This window comes from Drosophila elegans, unplaced genomic scaffold (assembly GCF_018152505.1).
Source record: "Drosophila elegans isolate 14027-0461.03 unplaced genomic scaffold, ASM1815250v1 contig_476, whole genome shotgun sequence".
In the NCBI taxonomy this organism is placed as follows: Eukaryota; Metazoa; Arthropoda; class Insecta; order Diptera; family Drosophilidae; genus Drosophila; species Drosophila elegans.
The window spans coordinates 24261359-24283721 of NW_024545863.1; the positions used below are offsets into that span (position 1 = coordinate 24261359).

General features: G+C 40.3%; 4 protein-coding genes across 5 annotated transcripts; 2 read left to right on the forward strand and 2 right to left on the reverse strand.

The window, feature by feature from the left end:
• Positions 1 to 953: 953 nt before the first annotated feature.
• LOC108136889 (probable aminopeptidase NPEPL1) lies at positions 954 to 22239 on the reverse strand. Of its 2 annotated transcripts, XM_017258344.2 has the most exons (7): positions 22045 to 22239; positions 21762 to 21947; positions 11448 to 12478; positions 11025 to 11181; positions 8859 to 9035; positions 1310 to 1420; positions 954 to 1242 (listed from the first exon to the last, which is right to left on the reverse strand). In XM_017258344.2, the coding sequence occupies exons 1-7, from the start codon at positions 22189 to 22191 to the stop codon at positions 1111 to 1113; spliced, it is 1941 nt and encodes a 646-aa protein (XP_017113833.1). In that variant the 5' UTR covers positions 22192 to 22239; the 3' UTR covers positions 954 to 1110. The 2 variants fall into 2 exon arrangements, with proteins under 2 accessions (XP_017113833.1, XP_017113835.1); XM_017258346.2 differs by lacking the exons at positions 21762 to 21947; positions 22045 to 22239 and adding an exon at positions 13602 to 13785.
• On the forward strand, positions 13920 to 15988 carry LOC108136891 (kinetochore protein Spc25). The gene is made up of 3 exons (XM_017258348.2): positions 13920 to 14125; positions 14198 to 14414; positions 15375 to 15988. Exons 1-3 carry the CDS (start codon positions 13999 to 14001, stop codon positions 15691 to 15693), a joined length of 663 nt encoding a protein of 220 aa, XP_017113837.1. The 5' UTR covers positions 13920 to 13998; the 3' UTR covers positions 15694 to 15988.
• On the forward strand, positions 16530 to 19418 carry LOC108136890 (probable cytochrome P450 304a1). Its single transcript, XM_017258347.2, has 4 exons — positions 16530 to 16665; positions 16722 to 16973; positions 17720 to 18576; positions 18956 to 19418. The coding sequence occupies exons 1-4, from the start codon at positions 16572 to 16574 to the stop codon at positions 19283 to 19285; spliced, it is 1533 nt and encodes a 510-aa protein (XP_017113836.1). The 5' UTR covers positions 16530 to 16571; the 3' UTR covers positions 19286 to 19418.
• Positions 19739 to 21871, reverse strand: LOC108136892. Its single transcript, XM_017258349.1, has 3 exons — positions 21762 to 21871; positions 20868 to 21069; positions 19739 to 20407 (listed from the first exon to the last, which is right to left on the reverse strand). Exons 2-3 carry the CDS (start codon positions 20915 to 20917, stop codon positions 19807 to 19809), a joined length of 651 nt encoding a protein of 216 aa, XP_017113838.1. The 5' UTR covers positions 20918 to 21069; positions 21762 to 21871; the 3' UTR covers positions 19739 to 19806.
• Positions 22240 to 22363: the final 124 nt, after the last annotated feature.

The window sequence follows — 22363 nt, forward strand, 5'->3', positions numbered from 1 at the left end:
GACAAACTCGCGAGCGTAAAACTCTGGAGCGCACAAAAGTAGGCAACAAAGACAGCAGCAATGCAATGCGATTGCGACGACGTGGCACAATGATGTTGCAATTTAATTTGTATCGTCGGCGCGGATGGCATGGAGATGGAGACGGAATGAAATGGAATGGTTGCACCACCGACACAATTGCACTGTCGGCAAGGAGATGATGATCACGCTGACGATGATGAGAATGGCGATGGTCATGCCGCGGCTGATGAATCCACTTAGATGTCGGGCGCCTGGCAGCAGCAGCAACACCAGCAACAGCAACAGCAACTTGCACGGCAGCAACATCGGGAGCAGCCAGAGTGTCGCTTAATTGAACAGCCAAAGGAAGAAATGACAGACAAAGACAAAGCTGGCGAGCTCCACGTGGACATGGGGGTGCGTTCTCCATCGTGTTAACTACACAAACTGCAAATTAAATTTGCTCAAAAAATACTACTAATTTAAGCGGGCTTAGAAAAAGTTTTATATTAATTAATAATTTGGATTACCATATAAAAATGTTAAGCTTTAGACTTTTAGGCTTTTTCCTCAAAACTAATTTTGGTTTTGGTTTGGTTAACAGTATAAAGTTTTCTGTTGTGTTAATGAATATTAATGGACTAAATTCAATATGAAATAACCTCAAGCTCTTAAGCTGTAAATGATAAAAGAAATGATGATCTTATATTCTAACATTACACCTCATCCACTTTTGTTCTAGGGAACTTAAAGGAGAAGTGCTTGAACCAGAATCAAAAAACACATTTTGGCTTCCATAAAATTGCTGTTAACTTTTTTGACCTATGTAGTATAAAATATTACAAAACATGCTTAAAATGTCATATGAACGTAAATTATTGTAACAAACAAATTGATTAAAATCTGGCATTAACTATCTTAATTTCTAAATATTCATACAACAAAACAACCAGTTTAATTTCGTACTTCGTTTATTTCTAAATTACAATGGTCCTCTTTTGGGGCCTATCGGCTACACAAATTGGCTGCTAGCCCTGGAGCACAATTGAACAAATGATTGAAATGCATATTAATCGGGTAGGCACTTGGAGCAGGCGGCGACGGGCTGAGTTAGTCGCGGCACAGGCGCTTCGAGGGCGGCTCCTCGTCGGTGGGGGCGATCGATTGCAGCAGCTTGGAGTTCGTGTGGCCACCGAAGAGGGTCAGCAACAGGGCGACGCCGTAGCCAGTGGCACGCTCCCCCTGAAACAGAACAGAAATCATATTAAATACGATGGAAAATAAAGCGGATTGCCGTCGAATCACTTACACAATGCACGGGCGTGGCCATATCGACGTGCATCCAAATGCCGGGAAAGTCGAAGCCCAGATGGGCGGCGATGAAGAGGCCGGCGCAGGACGATTGCGCGTTCTGTCGATCCTGCAAGCGGAAAGGAAGTTACAGTTAGACATGGTGACTTATACGCTCGGATGTGTGTTTTCCTACTCCTATATGTGACATTTTTTGGATGTGCTGTGCTGCACGCAACAAGCAAAACTTGGCGTCGCTTTATTAAAAAAGCGTCCTGTGGTGCAGTGCAACAAGAAAATATATTTATAGAGATAGATGAACAAACGAGGGTAGCTTGAAAAACGGACTGTTGCTCTGGTGTTTTAAATGAAATAGAAGTTTTAGGGGTTTGTTGTCAGGAAAAGTTAATTCATTTCATTATAATAAATAATTTTTTGTACACAGCATTAAACATAATAATAACCTTTAAAAAGTTTAACATGGATATATTAGTCTGTTAATAAAAAAAAATACTTTTTTACGGTTTTTTTTATATTTTAATGTTCAAAAACTTTGAACTAAAAGTGAAAAAATCCACAATTACACTCGTTTCATACATATATTTTAACACTTAAATGCTTATTTTGTTTAAAGCCTCACATAAAATCAAAAAACCAATGAAACTGCAATTGCTAAATAAATAGCTGACCAGCCTAATCTTTTATTGTTCGCAAGGATTTTTGATTTAAAGGTAGTTAGCGATAGCCACGGAAAGAACCATTTAAAACTTCGTATTTTCTATATTTTTTTTTAACTCTTCAAATAGCAATCGAACTTACCTCGCCAGTGGCATGACTGGGTGTGCTAATGCCTAAATTATATGCCATGCACTGGCAGCTGCGTAGCGGAAGCAGTCGCTCTACTAACTTGAGCGGAAATTGCAGCGCTTAAATGCCAAACATAAAGTACACTTTGTACACACACACGCACGCACACACATACGCACACTAGCGACTGGCCAAATAAAGGAGGAACCATCGCACACATGCGAACACTCTGCTGACATTTGGCCAAAAAAAGGAGTTAACTGGCAGACTTCAGCAGCAGGAGACTCGGTACCGAGCGGACAGGACATTTTGGGGATGCAGAGCTGTGAAAATTACATGACAACGCGCTCAGTTCCCCTTTCAAGATGAAAAACTCACACACACACGTGCAAATATCGTCCGTCGAGCACCGGAAGTCAAAAATCCATTGAAGCAACAGAGCTCCAGACTCGAAGAACAATATCTGAAAACTGAAGACTGCAGTCAGCGTTTACCTCCTGACAAAGCAAAGAACAAATTTTAAAATTGAAAACCTGGATTTCGGGAATATTACAATTAAAAGAAATAGAGGCAATAATTTTAAATTATTAATAACTTAAGTTGGAAGAAGTTTCTTTTTATAAATAGCTGAAAAAAGATACATATTTTATATCACAGACAGCAAGGTCTTAACAAACAAATGTCCTATTTCTGCGTACAGTTTTAAAATTAATAAAATATTTTAAAAGAGTGTACAAATAGGCAGCGAATATTGTATAGTTAACTCGTTTGTATTGTAAGCACCAGGCTTTTTTAAAAAATAATCATTTATATTTGTACATTTTTTATGAAATATAAATTTGAGCTTTTTCGATGCAGCCATTTTTCCAGTGGATTTGGGTTCCTGTTGGTGCTGACGAAACTCTATTTCTTCGCCTAACATGGCCGCTACTGGTTTTGGCGGTTTCGCAGCTAATAACTAGCTTTTGTTATGAAACTTGCGGCTGATGCTTCTCTGCACATAACCACTACGGTTTGATTTGCTCGGAGATGGAGTGCCCCCAAAACTTTCCAAGTGCAATGTTTCCCAATGAACCAATTTTAGTCGAAGGCGAACGGAAATGGTAAGCCACAAAGTTGCTGTTGAGGCAAAAGCTGAGATAGATGTTCTAACGTTTTCGAGGCCGAGGAATAAGTGTTAAAAATACAAATGGTCTTTAAAAAAACGCTTTTTATGACAAGAGTTTGTTAATGGAACTGTAAATAATTAATGTAAGTATTTCTATTAATCACTTAAAAACGCTTATTGTTATCTACCGTCCCATAAGAAAGGTTTGGTATTACACCATAATTGGTACTACTGTCAAAAATTAAAGGTCTCTATATAACTGTGGCGCTAATTAAATGTTCAACGTTTGTCGAGCCTGATCAGGACACCCACGCACATGTGCTATATTCGGGCCGAGCTGAATTCAGTCGAATCGAGTCTGCCTTTCATCAATAATGGCAAACATTTGTCAACATAATGTCATTAACATTGATTGCATTAGGCCCGGGAGGTCCTGATTGTGTGAGTGTCCGATGATGTGTGTTTGTATCTCTCTTGGCCTTTTGTAAATAACGAAGCAACATCAAATCTCACATCCACCCACTACCCACGACCCACCAGAGTTTGACAATGGGTCGCCGACTAATTGCGGTTGGGAACGTGACCGTTCGAGGCCCACCCCGTTTCATATTCAACGCCGCTTTCCCACACTAACACCACTCGCAGCATCACTCATCCCAAAACATCCGCATTTGGCGATGATGCGATTCATTTGCGATTAACTTGAATTGAAATTAGCCAACCGGGCGACATTGTCTCACATTTAAGTTGCGGTTGGCCATATTCAATCTATGATAACTGCATTTATGAGGCGTGGAGGGGGCGAGAGATTACATCGGTGACTGATTCATGCCCCGTGGCATCAATCGGCAGGGAGTCGCGAATGCGAGTATCAATTACGCATTCATTCAATAATCGAAGCGAGCTCTGAAAAGGATTTGCCATCGATGCCATCAAATGGTTTCGCTGAAGGCGGCTACAGTTTTTATTCAATTTTTTTCGCAATGTCGCAGCCAGCGCTTTAAAAACTTTGCCGCCGCAGGGAAAAGCTGAAAAAATATATATATATACCAAGAGATGGTTCAGTTTAGTAAAGGAAAAAAGAAAATATTAATACATTCTGGTGATGACCGTTCGATTTTAAACATACACTTTTTAAAAGGAACCTAAACGCAAAATAAGTTTAAAAATGTCTTTTTCTTATATTTGCTTACCTTGCGCAGTGGTAACTTATTTGAGAAGATGGTATTTAAATACATTAATAATAAATTTTCTTTGTTATAATTTAAGCCATATTTTTCAGAAAACGTTATGTTTGTTGTATCCTAATAAAATAAGCTATTGGCATCTCTGGCGGCTGAAAAGTTGAACGGAAACCGAGAAATAACAAGCGGAAAGATTTGTGCTAACACAGTCGCCGCCCCTTCGAGTAGGCAACGGAAATGGGAATCATTTCGCAAATTACGTGACCTTCCACCCCCTTTTGGAAACCAAGGCGACCTCCCTGGTGAAATCTGCATTTAAACCACTGAGCTTGGGCAGCATTATTTATAAACTGCTGCGGCTGGCTTTAATCAAAAAACTTAACCCCGGCTAAGCATAACCACAACAACGATGAAAATGAAAATACTTGGCGCCTGGAGGTCGTGCCGTAAAAAACTTTGCCACATAAAAAGTTCAATTTAATTCATTAAACCACGTAAAAAGTCGCCGTAGAATTGAATTTAAAATGTCGACGCCCAATAAAAATGAACTGTAGTCGAGGGAGGGGGAGGGGAGGGGGTCTGGCGAAACAAAAACAATTACGCATACGCCGCGTGTGCGGCAAAAGACTGCAACACGTTGCTGCCGCGGAATGGGTTTATCTAAAATTCATGCCTCCTTCCAGGAAACTGGGAACAGCTTTTTACGATTTAACATAAAAATCAATTACCAACAATGGGAAAATTTCCCAGTCATAAAACGACGAGCAACTTTCGACTTAGATTCCTTCGCGCCGTCGCCGGGAAATTGAGAAACAATTGAAAATGTTTAAGCAAATTTTATTGTCCCGCCTTCGTGTTGCTTATGTTTTACTTATGACACACTACACAGTGGACGCAAATACCCTCCCAGATGTTAAACAGAATCGAAAGCCGCAGACAAAAGGGCCAGAAGTCTGATTTACTAGGAAGAAGCCACTCGCCGAAGGTTGTGGGAATGGATGAATGATTTCTGGGTCGGACTGTCTCGCGGTCATAAAGTTGTCGAAATTCGGGATAATATTATTTTTATTTTCCCCACTTTTTGTTTGCCTCTGCTTAGTGGCCTGGAAGAGGGAATTTGGTTTTAAAAAGCAAAAGGCTCAAAGGTTAAGGGCAGCCGGAAAGTAATTCGCTGAATATTGTAATTTAATGAGCAGTTGCTGCCGCCCTTGAATACTGCGCACATTCTTGTTCATGGAAAATTAATACAGTTCCCCCTTGGTTCTTTACTTGTTACTATTTTCTCTTTTTGTAATTAAAACATTTTACAAGAAATTAAAAAAAAAACACAAGAGGGATACATTATTATCATTTATAGCTGGGAAGCTAAATACTTTAAAATATCTTTAGTTTGCTTGAATAACATCAACAAACAATAGCACAAAAACACCTCCCAGTGCCACCAATAATTTGGCAAAGCGAAACCCCAGGCAGACTCTTACACAATTGACAATTCAAAAGCGAACCCCCAACAGACCAAAATCCAAAATCATCGGAATCTGCAGTTCAGCCCGAAAAGAGACCCTCCTAATTATCAGCTTAAATGGTTTCGCTTAATTCGCAAATACGCCTGACAGCCAACAGCCGCAGATATCACCACGCACCGGGGGATCACAACTCGAAAAGAGCGTGAAACAAATGGGAATCGGTTATTTAAGGACCAGACAGGATGGGGTGAAGGATGGGGGTCATCTGGTAACCACCTGCTCGGGTTTGCCAAAATGAGCTGAATGGCGCCGCAGAACGAAAGCCAAAGCCAGCGGCCAACAAAGCGCCCTGGCGACCGCTAACAACACTCATAATCCCTCCATTTAGTGGCAAACTAGGGGAAAAGACACCCGAAAGACCAAAATAAAAAACAAGAAACGGAGTAGGGCGCAAAAAGCTAGCTCATGTAATTTAACGCAGCGCGTGGGAATTTGCCTGAAAGCCAGAAAAAATGCGACGGTGATGGGTAGTAATGGCTGATGGGTGGCCTGGTATTTCACCTTTTTCGCGTTTAACGTTGAATGCATTTGGAATTTAAAACACTTTATCACAGACACCATTGACAAAGTGCGCGGCGCTGTCACATCAACTGCAGCAGGGACGTCAAGGGGTAAAGGGGTGCGGTGTATAGTGCTCAGTGTGTGTAGTGTCTGTGTGTGTGTGTGTGTATGGCATGGCCAACCTGCAGCGGTGTGATATTTTGACTTGATTCCCATTTTTTTCGAACGGGGAGATAGGGTGGTAGACTGACGAAAAATCAAACAGGCAACGAAAAAACGACAGAGAACAAATAATCTTAGCCAAATCTAAAAAATGAAAAGCGAAAATATTTATGTAAAACAATGAAAACTACTCAACTAAACTTAAGCTAGTTAAACAACAAACAATTCAGCATCTTTACATCCTTAGCAGAGCTTCAATACAAAACATATAATTGAACAACACTATAAAGGAAACAACTTTTGTAACAACTTCTTCAAAAATAATCTGAACTATTAAATAAAGGGGAAAAAATGGAATTTAAGATAATTAGCTTTTACCATTTTTGCCTTTTAAAGAAAAGGTTAATTGTTATAAGAAATATTAATATTAGTTGCTTCCTCGCTGCTCTGTTTAAAACTATTTTAAATTTAATAAATACCAGGTTTTAAATTCTAGTGCACATAATATTAAAATATTCTGGAAACCTGAAGATTGGTATGTTTAAAATGAAAAGGGTATATTTAATAAAACAACCTAAATAATGTATCAAAATGCTAATTTATAACTCAGATCATAACAGCTTTTTTAACTTCAATATTAAATTATTGAAACTTAAGTCATGTTAATGGTTACAAATATGTCTTCTTTAAAATCTAATTTATCTCTCAGAAGAATAAAGATTTTCGGAACGTGTACTTATCGAAAGGTGGCAGGGCGGGCGATTGGCAGGTAGCCAAAATTGCCACGCCACTTGACCTGCCTGGCATCTACGCACCAGTCAGTCCTCCTCCCGCCACTCCTGCTACTCCTAGTCCCTCCTGGCAGCTCTTTGGCCATCCAGGCTACAACCTGCCTAGCTTCCCACCGCCTGACGACGCCCGACGACGCCCACGGCGTGACAATGATGAATGACCATTGATCCGAGGCGCTTGCGACGTACAATAAGGTAACTTGATTTGGTTGGCTGTTGTGGCAGGAACTGGAACCGAAGCGAGCCAAACCGAGTCGAGCCAGAGTCCCGGGGCTACGACGCACCTCGCTCCGGTGGCCAGGACTCATGGACGGGTTTATGGCTCACCTAGTGTACCATCATCCCAGGACCCAGATCCATACCCATACCCTACCCAAACTGTGGGCAGGACCCGCCGCTCGGACTGACTGGCCTTTCTAATGGCTGCTGGTGGCGTAGATTGAACGCCAAAGTTTTTGATACATGCGAATGCTACATGGGTCGTTGTGCGGAGTGCAGAGTGCGGAGAGCGGTGTGTGGGGCATAAATCAGAGTAATACTAATCAATCTTTAAAGCAAACATGACGTTCATCATTTTTCCGCAACGATGCGGTCGAGTGTAAGACAAAAGAACAACATTGAGTGCAAGCGATAAAGTTAATTAAAAATCTGTGTAAAATATCTCTGGAGTGCAGAGGGCAGAGAATGTGTGGGGGAACGCAAAATGAAAATGGATTGAAAACAAATGAATAAAGTTACACCGTAACTCGATTAAAACTTTCTCAAAGTCACTGTGTCTCTCTATCAAATGCGTGCGGCCGGAAAAGTTCAGCACGGGTGTCTTCGATAATGCATAAATTAAGGTACTTTTGGGGATTGATTTGGAGGCAGACCACTGTTAATCTTAGAAATGGCGAGGAATGGAGTGACGACGATGAGATGGCAGTCGAAGATAGTTTCAATTGAAGTAAAGGAGAAAAAAGCTTTTAAACTGATATCGGGAGAATCGAAATAATAAGGTAGAAAAATCTAAAAAAAAAATGTAAATTAAACTGAATTTTACAGAATTGTTAAACACAAAATGAAAGTTGTAATTTGATGGGTCTTGATGAATTACAAAGAACTGAAACTTTAATTTTTAATAGATGACTGTGTGTCTACCCAATTTTTTTCAATCCGTCTAACTTTTATACAAATTTTTTGGGCACAAAGAATCAAATTTAATTTGCTTTCGTGCTTAAATGCTTTGTAGACAAAAACTGGAGTTTATAAATTAAATTTTCAGTAGGGCATTTAAAATAATAAATAAAATATGGTTAACTAAGGGAGCCACCGGAAAACACAATTTATTATTTCCCGCATTTTGTAAGGCGTACAATGCAGAAAATGAAATTGAATAAATTCCAATGCTTTGGATCTCTCTTAAGCGTTTTTGTTTTAGAACCAGGAATAAAATAAAGTTTTCAGTTTTATTACTAGTAGTTTTAAATGGTGCAAGAAAAGTACTTACCGCCACCGAGTTTTTCATATCGGCAATGGCCGAAGCGAATTCGGAGAAATGCAATTCGGGGCAATAAATTATGGGCGCCAATAAATCGCCAGATTTGCGTCCAGCCTGCAACGACATCGCCTCCCAAGTCTCCGAGTTTGTCAATACGGCACCATGATATTTGCCTGTTGCTACCCCCTGGAACGAGTATAAAGAGAGATATGGTGTGTATGTGAGAAATCGCAAATGAAATATTCAAGGACCTGGTCGGTGAACATTTATTTAGGAATGTTCCGCACCCGCTGGGGAGGGTTTGATAGAAAACAAGCAACAATCAACAAAATGCCAGCAATAAAACTGTACAGCAACTAACAATGTTACAAGAACGACCAAAGGGGAGAGGTGTTGGGCTGGGGATCCACGAAAATTGCGAGCTTCCGACGCGACCGGCAATAAAAAGGTGCAAGGTTATTTAGCACAAGCAACACCCAAACAACAGGCAAGGACTCCGTGGCGCGTGTTCAACTGCAGCTGGACAAATGAAGGCAACACCAGGAATTGCACCAAAAGCAACAGCAGCAGCAGACCTACACTCTAAAAAACATATAGGACTAGGCTTTATGATATAAATTATTACTAAAAGTTGGTTTGTGCGTCATTTTCCACAGAATATATTGTGATTATAAATATATTTATATTGCGGACTAGAAATACTATACTTTATTTACCTTTGCACTTAACAAGGTTTCTTAAATAAATAATGTGATTTTTATGTGGAATATTATGTGGAATATAAAGAACAGTTGCATTTTCAGTTTAAATGATTTGTATCCTTCAATATTAGATTTCAAGGAACATTCTACTATAAATATTAAAGCAAGTGTAAAAGCTTGTTAATTAACATTATATCAGTATACAAAATCTCAAAATATTCCTAAAATCACAAACAGAAATAAAATAAAAGTTCGTATCAGACACAAAATATAATAACAAACAAACTATTGTATATATTTGCTTTCTAATTTTAAGAGAGGTTGCAATGATTTTTCCCAGTGCATCAGGAGCCGCCACACACAGCTGAAAACAACAGGAATAGGTGTAACAAGCAGCAGGAACATAAAATGTAAAAGCGAAAAAGTGTTGGTTGCCTGCTTTTTGTTCTTGATGCTGCTGATGCTGCTGTGGCAGTTGCCCCAATGCTGGCAATTAATATTATTGCATCCCGTCTAGGTGTGTGTCTGGGTGTAATGAAATTAAGCACAACAAGCGCCAGCAACGAAATTCTCAACAAAATGCCAAACCGTTGAAATTTGTAGGAAGGGAAAGCGATAGTGTTGGGCATTTTTAGGCTGGCTATCCAAGGAATTCCCTGCGAACAATGCAGATTCCGGGAGGCGGGATGCCACGCCCATGACCAGTTTCGATTTATTTCCCATCGAACCACAAATAACGTAAATTGGCATCATATTTTAAGCAAATTGCAGTCAAGATTTATGGTAATTGTGCGCCATCGCAGCAGCTACTCAGTTGCTCCTCGTTCTCTCCCTTTCTCGCAGCAATGGAAATCGAAAAACCGCACCGCCAACCGCCCACCGCCCACCACCCACTACCCCACCCACCAATGCAACCCAAAAGCGACCACAAACGACGAATCCTTTGCTGTTGTTGGTCTGCCAATGCTGTCGTTGCTATTCCTCCAAGTTGCCAGCGAAAACCAAATTTGCAATTTATTTTTCCAATTAACCTCGTGACTTTTATAAAGCGTGGCATAAATTCTCGCATAACAAGGCAGCACACCCAGTACATCCAAGGCCACCGGGTTTGGTTTACCTTGGGATAAAGATCTCTCGAAACCGAAATTCCTTGGAAACCGGCAATGGCCGCATTAGTGGCAGAAAGTTGCATTCATTTTGTTCAATTTTAGCCTTTAATGCGATTAAAAGTATTCAAAGGAAGCTGCTAAACAATCGTAGTTTCGTGGAAAAACCGAATCAATGGGGAAGGCTGGCAGATTTAATAAATTTAGGCATCTAAACAATGCAATGAAATCAAGGTAATATTATTTAAGCTTTACTTTAAACTTTAACTTTGGTTAAAATTTTCAAGAAATTGTAATTGTAATTGATTGTTATCACGCAATATTGTTATTCTAAGAGGGTGCTGTAAAAATGTAACATAATTTCTCACCTGAGCTCCAGTTAAGGTAGCCATATCGAGAATAATATCTGCCTTCAAATCCTTGTTGGCAAAGCAAACGCCATCGGCGAGCACCAAGCGGCCCTCGGCGTCCGTGTTGTTGATCTCCACTGTGCGGCCCGAGTAAAGGGTGTGAATGTCATCGGGACTGTAACAAAAAATACAAAATCTATTTAAATACAAGCTAACTAACTTTTAAAAATAAATATATACATATAAATGTATATAATATATACATATTTAAGTCTAAAAAACTTTATGATATGTCACAGAAACCTATTTGGTTGTGTTTTAAAGTTCTGTTCATGAAGCAACGATTTCTGTGAATAACTTAATAGATAAAAATTGTTTTCTAACACATTTAAAAATATATATATATATAAATATTCAGGCTTATCTGTTACTTTAACCCACCGTGTGGCATTCGGACCGACTGAATTCTCGGCCAAGCAGAAGACAGCATGCAGGTTGTCCTTGAATCCGCACTTGACCGCCGCGTAGAAGGCGCCTAGGATGGCGGCCGCTCCACCACAATCGCGCTTCATGCCCGGCATGCCGGTCTTGGCCTTGATGCTCAGGCCACCGGTGTCGTAGACGATGCCCTTGCCCACCAGGGCGATGGTCTCCTGGGCGCCTTTCGGCAGATGGGAGAGCACCACAAGGGCAGGTGGCACGGCCGCAGCCTTGCCCACGCCGTAAATACCGCCAAAGCCGCGCTGCTGCAGCTCCTCGCCACGGATTACTTGCGGCTGGAGGCACAGCTTCCTGCCCACCTCCTTCACGGCCTCAATGAAGTGGTCCACGTTCATCTCGTTGCAGGGCATGTCCACGATGCGAGCGGTCAGTCGGATGCCCCGGGCCGTCTCATTCAGGCACTTTATCTCGTCCGCCGTCAGAGGTTCGCTCCCCACGCCGCTATCTTTGCTGATCAGCAGAAACTCCACGTTCACCACGTTACGTGCATCCTTGTTTCCATCGCCATCATCTCCGCATCCGAACTCCGGCTTAACTGTGGCAGCTGCGTGTAGATTTCCCGTTTTGCGGGAATAGAGGGGAAAAGCCCGGACCACCGCACAGGCGCTGGCGAAGAGGTTCTCCCGCTCGCAGACGAGCACCACGCTCTCCTCGGCGACGTTCATCACATGGTTCTTCACCAGACGGGTGATGGCGTGGGCCCGGGAGGCAGTGTTATGGCGGGAGGCCTTCAACGGCAGGGCGGCCAGAGTGGCCGTGTCCAGGTAGAGGGACACCTTGTCCGTGGGCGCCGGATGCAGACAGGCCACGGCGTGCGAGAAGGTCTCCTCTCTGACACGTGGACTGAGCTTGCTCTCCAGGTGGCTGAACTTCAGCAGATTGAGATGGCGCAGCTGGCCGATGATCAACACCGGATGTGACTGCGGGTCGCTGCAGCTCAGCGTTTCGTTGAACTTCACGTCCGTGGCCATCTGGAAGAGAAGATGATTGGCGAATGAGTAAAGATTCGGATTGCGAGACCCGGGAATGCCAGCCCAATCCCAACGATAAGCCCCTGGTGGTATCTTATCGGTGCTAATCTCGCGTTTACCACTCCAAGTGCCCCACTTGCTTATCAGGCGACGGCTTTGCACCACAGGGGCCGTCAATTGATGCAGCCACCCGTAAATCACGAGAGCGCAAAGCGTCGAGATAAGAAGGGTGTTTGGGTTATGGGGGGGGGCGACTATAATAGTAAATGAAGGAGTAAGCTGGTGTGGACTAATAAGAGAAAAGATACATGATAGTCAAGTATAAAAAGATTGATTTAAAAAAAATTAATAATAATAATAATGTTTAATTTAATTAAATAATGTTTAATTTACCCCGTATGAGTATTTTACTAAGAAAATTAAATAAGTTAATGTGAGAAAAGGAACGGGAGGGCAAAAAAAAAAATAATTATCAAATTAGGTTTATAAATTTTTAAACTCTTTCGGCCTATAAAGTGTTTATAAAGCCTAATAATTTATGATAAAAAGTTATCGAATTAATAAAATGACATAAAAAGGCAAATAACATAATTATAAATATGAAAGTGCTAAATAATTTGGTTACAAATTTTTAAATGTTTAATTTTTTTCTTAGTTTTCGGCTTCAATGGTAGTTTATTACAAGGAATAGTTAAAAAAAACAGCATTCATTTTATGTTCTGGCGATGACAAGACAATAAAACTAAAAACTACTGTTAAAATGAATTTTCAATGGTTCTGCCAAGTAACTTTACGATGATTTATAAAGTTTAATGGCCTGTATAGCCAATATAAGTATAATTGAACCAACAAACCAATTTCGAATTTAAAATACCAGCGTGACCTTGAATTCGGCGCGACAAGAACAACAAGTGGGTCGTTGACCGATTCGCGGGGTTTCTAAAAAAAAAAGGGGGCGGTATCTTACCCATTCGTTGCAAATAAATTTTGGAACAACAAATCTGATATGTCTATATCTTACAGAAATATGCAAATTCTCCATTCTCTATTTTTAGACTCTTTGTTCGAGTTTTCTTCTTTCGCAAAATGTTTTTGCTCATTTTTCACCTGCTTGTTTGCTCACCTTTCCAAAACGACTGCTGCTGTAAGTGCGAGCGAGAAGGTTGCGTATTGCCTGGGCGCCGAACAGCAAACGCATTAATTTATTACTTTAGGAATTGCAAGTAATGTTGCAGAAAATTGGATGTTTTAGTGTTTTTGCATTGCCAATTTGACTTGCAGATTTTTTTGCTTGCCGGCTTCTAGAGATGTGTCTCAAGAGGCGATTGCCCGATGTCAACTATCGATATACCGAACAAAAACTAAATCTGGAGGTCTGGCAGCTCTTTCATTGCCTGGAAGTGTCATCTCTAGGCCAACGCGGACATCTCTAACTGGAAAGCAAAACAAACGCGTCTGGAAAGCCAAAAGGCGGTGAATTTTTAAAGAATTAAAGAAAAGGCAGCAAAATAAGTTAGCAAATGGCCATAACAATGAATGAGTCCTCTTACGAGAAGCGGCTAAAGGTCATTTTTGACAAACAGATTCGCTTGGAAGTTCGTGAGGCGAACGTAATCAAGAATATCTCCAAATTCAAGAGCAATTTGGGTGAGTTGCAGCACAAAGTGTTCCATGTCCCAGCTTCGATTTTAATTAGTGGCTTTTTATTGAACTATTTAGTGGATACCAAACAGGCAGTCGTTCGCCATCGTCGGGAAGTGGAAAAGTTTCAAAAAGATATACTGCAGCGCAGCGAGGAAATGGAAAAGCGATGTTCGTTCATGGAGGAATTGTCCCAGGAACTGGAGGCCACCAAACAAAGGAATTTGGTCATGAAGGAGCAGCTAAAAGAGCACAAAATGTTGGCCACACAGCGCAACAACAAACTCATGGAAAGGTCAGCAACTAGGAATTATGATCCCAAAGGATTCTTATATTCAATATAAGCTATTCTAGGATCATACTACAGAATTATTTACATTTGTGTAAAACAACTATATGTATAGTTCCCCGATGATCTTTAAACACATATGTACATATTTATTAACAATCCTAAAATGTAACTGAAAGGATTTATTGTGTCCAAAAACTTATTTTCAAAATTATTTTTCTTAAACTTTGTGGATCGGAACCAAAGCTATGTGATAGTATTATAAACTTTCATAAGTCATGACTTCGAAGTTCCTCTTTAATTTAAACTACTATTGAATTCACTTAAAAGTTATATATAATCGGGACTTATTAAACATAGTTTGCAGAATTATATTTAAAGTTTTTTGACTTAAAGTTATGTTATTAAGCTTAACTTAAATTAATTTAGTAATTGGTTTGAATAGATTCGTTTTGAATTCGTTTGAATACTTTTAAACATGAACCTTCGATAAATTTAACCCCTAAATTTTTAGGGGTTTGGAACAGTAACCGTCGTTTAGCATTCCGATTTTGAAAGTACTCATCGAAATTAGGTAAAACCCGTTTTCTCCTGTTTTGCTTGGGTTGATTGATTGTAAAAAAAGTTTAAACAAAATCGGAGAAACACAAACAATATTTATTATTTGTTGTTACCAAATGCTACATTTTGTGTATAATTTTTGTAGTTTACTGTTTTGAAAAAATACTTATACCTACTATACCGATTTAAATACATTATCCAAACGCGAGTTAAGCCAGAGGACGGCCAAAGGGAGTTTGACTAGCTTCAAAAAGTACTTTCAGAATCTGAAACCCAAATTGCAATTACAAGGTCAATGAAAGTATTAAGTTCAACTACCTATTTACACTCACGTACGAAGTGTCCCATATTAGCGTACACAAGAAATAATAAAAGCAATATATGCTTCTTTGTTTAAATATATAGCATCCACACGCTGAAGCAGACAACGGGGACCTACATAAATAACGATGCGTTGCCGGCACGTGTGAAAGGTGTCACTGCACTGCGAGCAGCCAGTGCGGACCACTTAATACCCTTTGATCTGGAGGCAGCCGATGTCGAAGGATTGTCTTCACTTTGTCAGCATCTTCAAAGCTTTAACATCGACGTTTCACAATGGCGACAGCTCGTCTCGTTGGCCACGGAAAAATCTACGGATTCGCGTGCACCAAACACTCCGCCCAAGGAGGCCACCAAGTTCAATCCCATAATTGAGATTGATCTCACCTCCCCGACGAGTTAGAATTGACTTCCGATTAGCAAACTAGTTTTGGCTGGAGAAGCCCCTCTGCCATAATAACACTTTAAATTGGCATTATGAATAGTTGGCGACAAAATAATAGCACAGTTAATTCTAATTGCCGTTTAAGCCTAAAAATTTAACCGATTTAAACAGTTATTTTTAGCGTGATAAATATAATTTGTAATTGTTTAATTGTCAGCCATAAATATATACCTACATTATCGATAAGATTAAAAAAAAGTTTATCTTCATTTTTTACAAAAACTTTTTAAATATACTGCTTAAGAATTATATAACATTATATAACAATCTGTACAATGAATACACATTCTGTCAAGTTGATTGATCGATTTTTAAATGCTTAAAGGAAATACTTGCAAAGCAAGATCTACGCTTTCAATTTAAATACACTTTTTTATGGGTACTTAAATTAATTTTATAAATAACTAAGTCCACATTATAAGCATCTCATTTTATATTTTTGCAGTACATTCAAGAAAACTTTTGGAAAAAGGTTTGATTTCGAATAATCTCCAATATTTTTTTTCTGGTTCAAAACAAAAGATTCCAAGCATAAAGGATGCTTACATACCTTATGGATAATGGATAAAACAACATGTGCTCTTAAGGGAGCGAAACTAAGATTGGACTTTTGTCTTGACGGCCGCTGTTAATCGAGAAATCAAAAAAGTCATAAGTGAGACAGAGTGCCACATTGACCGCGCAGCACCGGCTAACCGCTCTATCTATACACGCCGATCCATATAGATTGGCATTGTTTAATTGCTTTTGTCCGGCGAAAGTGTGAGTGACTTATCGTGGCTACATAAACGCAGCTGCACGGCAGCGACGGGTTCAGTCTATGGCCGGACTTTAAGATGATCACGGAAATTCTCCTGGCGATCTGCACCGCGGTGTTCCTTTGCCTTTCGTATCGGTATGCGGTGGCTAGACCCTGTGGCTTCCCTCCCGGTTCGTGTTGGCTACCATCGTGGCAGGAGTCCAGGCGCTAATCGGATTATTCGCAGGTCCTCCGAGGATTCCGTTGTTCGGCAGCTACCTCTTCATGCTGATGATTAACTTTAAGTACCTGCACAAGGCTGCTTTGACCCTCAGTCGGTGGTACAAGTCGGACATAATCGGACTCTATATGGGTCCCTTTCCGGTGGCCGTCGTCCACAATGCAGAAGGAGTGCGCGAGATCCTCAACAACAAGGTCTTCGATGGACGCCCTCAAATATTCGTAGGCGCTATGCGCGACTCCGGCCCAGAAGTCCGAGGTGAGTTCGAAATGTGTCCGAGTGATCGATCTTTCTGCCCCTGATAGCGTCCACTTAAAATGGCGTTGTTGACAAAATTGGGGTCAATCGTGAATTAATTGTCGCGTCGAGGGAACAAAACACTCTTATCGCCTAAAACCTATTTATACTGGGCACACTTCACTTAAAGAAAGTGTAATTAAACCATAGGTAGAGGTTGAACAAAGTGCTAGAAAATTTTAAGTGCAAAATTGTTCATCCAAAAATTTGTAAATCATGTGATTATCACATTCTCATAGATTAATTTATAAATTCATTCAATGTAAGCTTTGCGATTTTTTTGTAGAAATCGGATAAATTACAAAACGAGAATGCAATTCATTTAACATAAAGTACAATTATTTTGATTAAAAATTATCACAAAAGATCTAATGTAAATTTCTTCAAAAATTTTTAGAAAATCATAAAGAGTATAATTTAGTTCTCTTAAAATCTAAAAATGTATTTAGTTCTAAAAGTTCATATTGATATTTTCATATATCATACTTGTAAATTTTAACGTTTTCGAATATAATTATGCTTTTGAACTCTTCAAACTTTTAAGGAACTTTTTTTGTTGAGGTGTATGTCATAAGTCCTAATCAACGTATCGCGATTAAAAACCAGTAGTTAAGTGTTACGGATGCCACCTTGACTGATAAGTGCAATGGGCGTTGATGGTCAATATGGCTGAGTGAATTTCCTTGCTTCGCTACCCCTCTCTGCAGGCATCTTCTTTCAGGATGGACCCTTGTGGAAGGAGCAGCGCCGCTTCATCCTGCGTTATCTGCGCGACTTTGGCTTCGGTCGGCGATTCGACCAGCTGGAGCTGGTCATCCAGGAGCAGTTGACGGACATGCTCGACCTGATCCGCAACGGGCCAAAGTATCCGCATGAGCACGAAATGGTGAAGCCAGAGGGGTACCGCGTGCTCCTGCCGCTGCTCTTCAATCCCTTCTCGGTCAACTGCCACTTCCACATCGTCTACAACGAGTGCCAGAGTCGCGAGGAGATGGGCAGATTGGTGAGGCTCTGCCAGATGGGCATGCAGTTCCAGCGGAATGCGGACGACTACGGAAGGATGCTGAGCATCATGCCCTGGATCCGGCACTTTTGGCCCGACTGGAGTGGCTACAACAAGCTCAACGAAGCGAATCTGTTTGTGCACAAGTTCTTCGCCGAATTTGTGGATCGGCATTTGAATTGCTACGAGGAGGGTGTGGAGCGCAACTTCATGGACGTCTACATAGCGGAAATGCGCCGATCTCCGGGCTACGGATTCAACCGGGATCAGTTCATCATGGGTCTGGTTGACTTCTCCTTTCCCGCCTTCACGGCCATCGGCGTGCAGTTGTCGCTGCTCGTCCAGTATCTCATGTTGTACCCGGATGTGCTGCAAAGGATACAGAGCGAAATCGACGAGGTTGTCGGATGCGGCAGACTGCCCACTCTGGAGGACCGCAAGAGCATGCCCTTCACGGAGGCCACTGTTCGCGAGGGCTTACGCATCGAGACTCTGGTTCCCTCGGATGTGCCGCACAAGGCGCTGGCTGACACCGAGTTGCTGGGCTACAAGATACCAAAGGTGAGCTCAAAATGCTTTCCTTTTCTTGGGCTTTTTGATACAATTTTTACAGCATATTTTGAAAGTTTTTGGTCAAATATTAAATTAAGAAAATAGTTACGCATGATTCTCTTGTAGTGTAAAATATTCCCCATTGAAATCATAGCCTAAGAACTATTTTTGTATTATTAGTTGCCTGATAACATAGTGGGTCAATATAATTATTTTATTCAAAATTATTAAACTTTTTATTATAATATATGCTTTTAAGCAACATAAAATTTTACTTTTTGCTTAATATTTCTTATTTCTTCCTTAGATTTTGAATAGACTAAACATGTGGGATTCTAATTTCTCGAGTTTTGGACGTTATTGATAACTATTTAATATCTTTTCTTAGGACACCATTGTGGTGCCCAGCCTGTATGCCTTCCACTCGGACAGTCGTGTCTGGGAGGATCCGGAGCAGTTCCGGCCGGAGAGGTTCCTCAACGACGAGGGCAAACTCAGCCTAAAGCTGGATGTCTCGCTTCCCTTCGGAGCGGGAAAAAGGCTCTGCGCCGGCGAGACCTTCGCCCGCAACATGCTCTTCCTGATGACGGCGACCATGTGCCAACACTTCGACTTCGTCCTGGCCCCGAATGATCGGTTGCCCGATCTATCCCAGAACCTCAATGGTTTGATAATCTCGCCGCCCGATTTCTGGGTGCAACTGCAGGACCGGCACTAAACACCAGTATAGCATAAAATTCTTTGATATTTTAGACTTAATGAATTCTTATTTTAAGACGTCTTCAACTAAAGGCCTATTATTAATAAAAAATTCGTCATTCCTAATGTATAACAAAAATGTGTTTATGCGCAAATCTAAAAATATATATCAAGTATAAATATATTTTTTAGTTCTAAACTTTTTTTATGTAATTCTTAACAAAGAAACGGTTGATAGGAATTACAAATTTGTATGAAAGAAACCTAGGAGGATGCTGCCAAAATAACTAGATTTTTAAAATCACTTATAAAGGTACCTATAAGTATGCAATAACAATATGCAATATATATTAGTTGGAAGGGACGACAATACTGTTTCTCGTTCGGCACTTTTAGAAATTATTTCAAAACAATAGCAATTTCTGTAGCCATTCCAATTGATTCCCCTTAAAAAACAGGTAATGCAAATATCTGAACTGTTTTAAAATCAACATATAATTCCATCTTTCAGCACATGTTTGTATACACGCGGTAGGCTTATTATTCGCTATCGGTATCAGAAATAATGTAATCTTGTATGGGCGAAATCACAGGCGGTGTGAGTGCAACCAAGTTGTCTTCCCCATTCTCCTCCGAGTGATCTGTCTCGGGATCATGATCGGAATAGCGGTCCATGCCCAATTCGGCATATAATTCCCGATCGTAGTCAGAATCGGAGCTAGCTCCGGCATTGGAAATGCCCAGCGAGCTGGTCGATGAAAAGCACAAGGAAATCAGCGAAGCCACAGAGGATTGGCGATCGAGGTCCGGGGACTGAGTGCCCTCGGATTCAGAATCCGGCCTGTAGCCATCCTCTTCCTCGTCGTCATCCAGTTGTTGTACGGACGAAGATTCTGAAGTGTCCACCTGGGGATTGGACTCCATCGGAGCGGCGCGGCTCTCCTTGCGCATCTCCACCACCTCGCTGAGGATCTGGTGCTGCTTGTCCGCTATGGTGGTCACCAGTTGCTCGAGATTCTTGATCGTGGCCTCGTACTCAATCAGCTTCAGTTTAAGCTGCGAGTTCTCGGCACGACAGCTGTCCAACTCCAAGGAGGCGCACATGGCGATTTTGGTGTCGTCCGACTCGGCGGATTTGGTGCTAAGTACGAACCATAGCGTTACACAGAGAAATACGACTTTTGCCTTTCTAAATCTAATCAGACTGACTAGATATTGTTTAGCCAACGACTTTTAGATTTTATCAATTTGTTTAGCAAAGATTTGCTCAGAGAAAGTTTGATCTATGCCCATTTTTATTTTTTTTTAACACTGAGCCAAAACAAGCAAATACTATTAAAAAAGAATATGCATTAATAAGCTTCGAAAAAGACTTTTTGCTAAAAAACATTTAAGCTGAAAGGATTTAATTAAATTCGATAGGAAAAATATTAAAAGCTTTGAGTGCTTTGAAAATTACTTCAAATTTGGAAGTTATTGAAAATATTTAACACATATAAACTTTAGGAAATTTTATCTGAAGACAAGTGAAATCAGATATATTAAAATTTAAATATGGCTGACGAAAGCCGTGGATATATATTGTATATACGAAAACTTACATGTTTATGGCTTGGGAGTCCTTACTATGGACCGGGCAAATGTGGGACATTTTGAGACTTGAAATTTACTGGCAACTCAATTCAGCAATTGTCTCTCGACAAAATCGACTTGACCTATTTGTAGTACCTTGAAATTTCCCCCGAAACCTTTTGACACTGTTTTCCTGATGTCTTCGATCTGAGTGCAAACGAATAATGAGACCTATGGAACACATAAGTCTCTTTAACTAAATTTCTTAGATGACTAGATTGATACTGAAAATTCCTTAAGAATTTACAAGTTTAGCTAACCATTACTCAGTGTTTTTTCTTGACTGCGTCAATATGCACAATTTTGCCTGGCACATTAAAGCGATGTACCATAGATAACCCATTTAAAACAACAATGTAAATAAGGGTGAAGTAATCAATCGTGCCTATGAAATAGTAAACAATAATCTCTAAAATTACTTTTGGCAATCTTCAAAGCTACGCTGATAAGACAGCCAAGGCAGTGAAGCAAAGTAACGACTGCAAGACACCCTAGGTGCAAAAATTTAGGAAAAGTACCTATCAATATCGACAACTTTGCAATTGCGAAGATTCAGAAACAGCATGTTAATAGCGAAAAGAAGTTTGTGTGATTAATATTCAAATAAATTTTAAGATTTTAAAAATATGATTTTCACAGCAAGCTGAAGTGTGTATACCTTTGCTGGCATTACCACAGCTGTAATATATTTAGAGTATTTGCATACGCTTGCATAGCGTATTTTTGCAGTCAAAAACTTCCTTAATATAAATTAATACAAATATAAATATATAAATATAAATATTTATATAAATATATAAACCTTGCGATTTGACTTCTGGGCATTCAAAATAATGAAAATAAAAATTAATGGTGGTACTTACAGCATTAGTTGCTTTTAAATTGCAAAATTTCTTTAAGCGTTGGGGCCGGCACGGTCTTGGGCACGGTCTTCGGTACGGAATTGGGCACGGTCGTGGGCACGGTCTTGGGCACGTGGGCTTAGGTTTTCCCGGATTGCGTCTATGACGGCGATTGGAACATTTATGCTTCTTGCTGCGATTCTCTATCTGTGGGTTTAGGTTTTCCATTAGTTTTCCATTGGGAATGCGCACAAATTACAGAAGTTCTCAAATCAACTTTTAATTATTTCTACTCCAAACACACCTTTGTTCGATAGTCCCGCTTTTCCATCGAGCTTAAGTCATTCCAATTCCGCGCAGCCTGACGCAGTGCCTCCTCCTTGGGAATGTCCGGACATTGGTGCTGATTTTCAATTAAATAGCTTAAAAATGCGTTCACATAGGGCTTCATATTAGTTTCAATTATTTCACTCAAATTTTAATTTTCACTTTAAATTTTTTTTATTTTAGCTGAATTTGAATGAATTTTCTAAAAATTATCGTTCAAAGAAATTGTGATGATTGTACAAAAGGTTCCTGTTGTAAAATCGTATTTTCAGGTTCTTCGACGGGAAAGAGAAAAT

Excerpts from the sequence above, each read along its gene's own strand:
- LOC108136891 (XM_017258348.2), top strand. The coding sequence starts at position 13,999 with ATGGCCATAACAATGAATGAGTCCTCTTACGAGAAGCGGCTAAAGGTC. Across the intron at positions 14,126-14,197 it reads CAAATTCAAGAGCAATTTGG|TGGATACCAAACAGGCAGTC; the intron begins GTGAGTTGCAGC and ends TGAACTATTTAG. Across the intron at positions 14,415-15,374 it reads AACAACAAACTCATGGAAAG|CATCCACACGCTGAAGCAGA; the intron begins GTCAGCAACTAG and ends TTAAATATATAG.
- LOC108136890 (XM_017258347.2), top strand. The coding sequence starts at position 16,572 with ATGATCACGGAAATTCTCCTGGCGATCTGCACCGCGGTGTTCCTTTGC. Across the intron at positions 16,974-17,719 it reads CTCCGGCCCAGAAGTCCGAG|GCATCTTCTTTCAGGATGGA; the intron begins GTGAGTTCGAAA and ends CCCTCTCTGCAG. Across the intron at positions 18,577-18,955 it reads TGGGCTACAAGATACCAAAG|GACACCATTGTGGTGCCCAG; the intron begins GTGAGCTCAAAA and ends ATCTTTTCTTAG.
- LOC108136892 (XM_017258349.1), bottom strand. The coding sequence starts at position 20,917 with ATGTCCCACATTTGCCCGGTCCATAGTAAGGACTCCCAAGCCATAAAC. Across the intron at positions 20,408-20,867 it reads GACTCCCAAGCCATAAACAT|CACCAAATCCGCCGAGTCGG; the intron begins GTAAGTTTTCGT and ends GTTCGTACTTAG.
- LOC108136889 (XM_017258344.2), bottom strand. The coding sequence starts at position 22,191 with ATGAAGCCCTATGTGAACGCATTTTTAAGCTATTTAATTGAAAATCAG. Across the intron at positions 21,948-22,044 it reads AGCGGGACTATCGAACAAAG|ATAGAGAATCGCAGCAAGAA; the intron begins GTGTGTTTGGAG and ends CTAAACCCACAG. Across the intron at positions 12,479-21,761 it reads ATTTAAAAGCAACTAATGCT|ATGGCCACGGACGTGAAGTT; the intron begins GTAAGTACCACC and ends CTTCTCTTCCAG.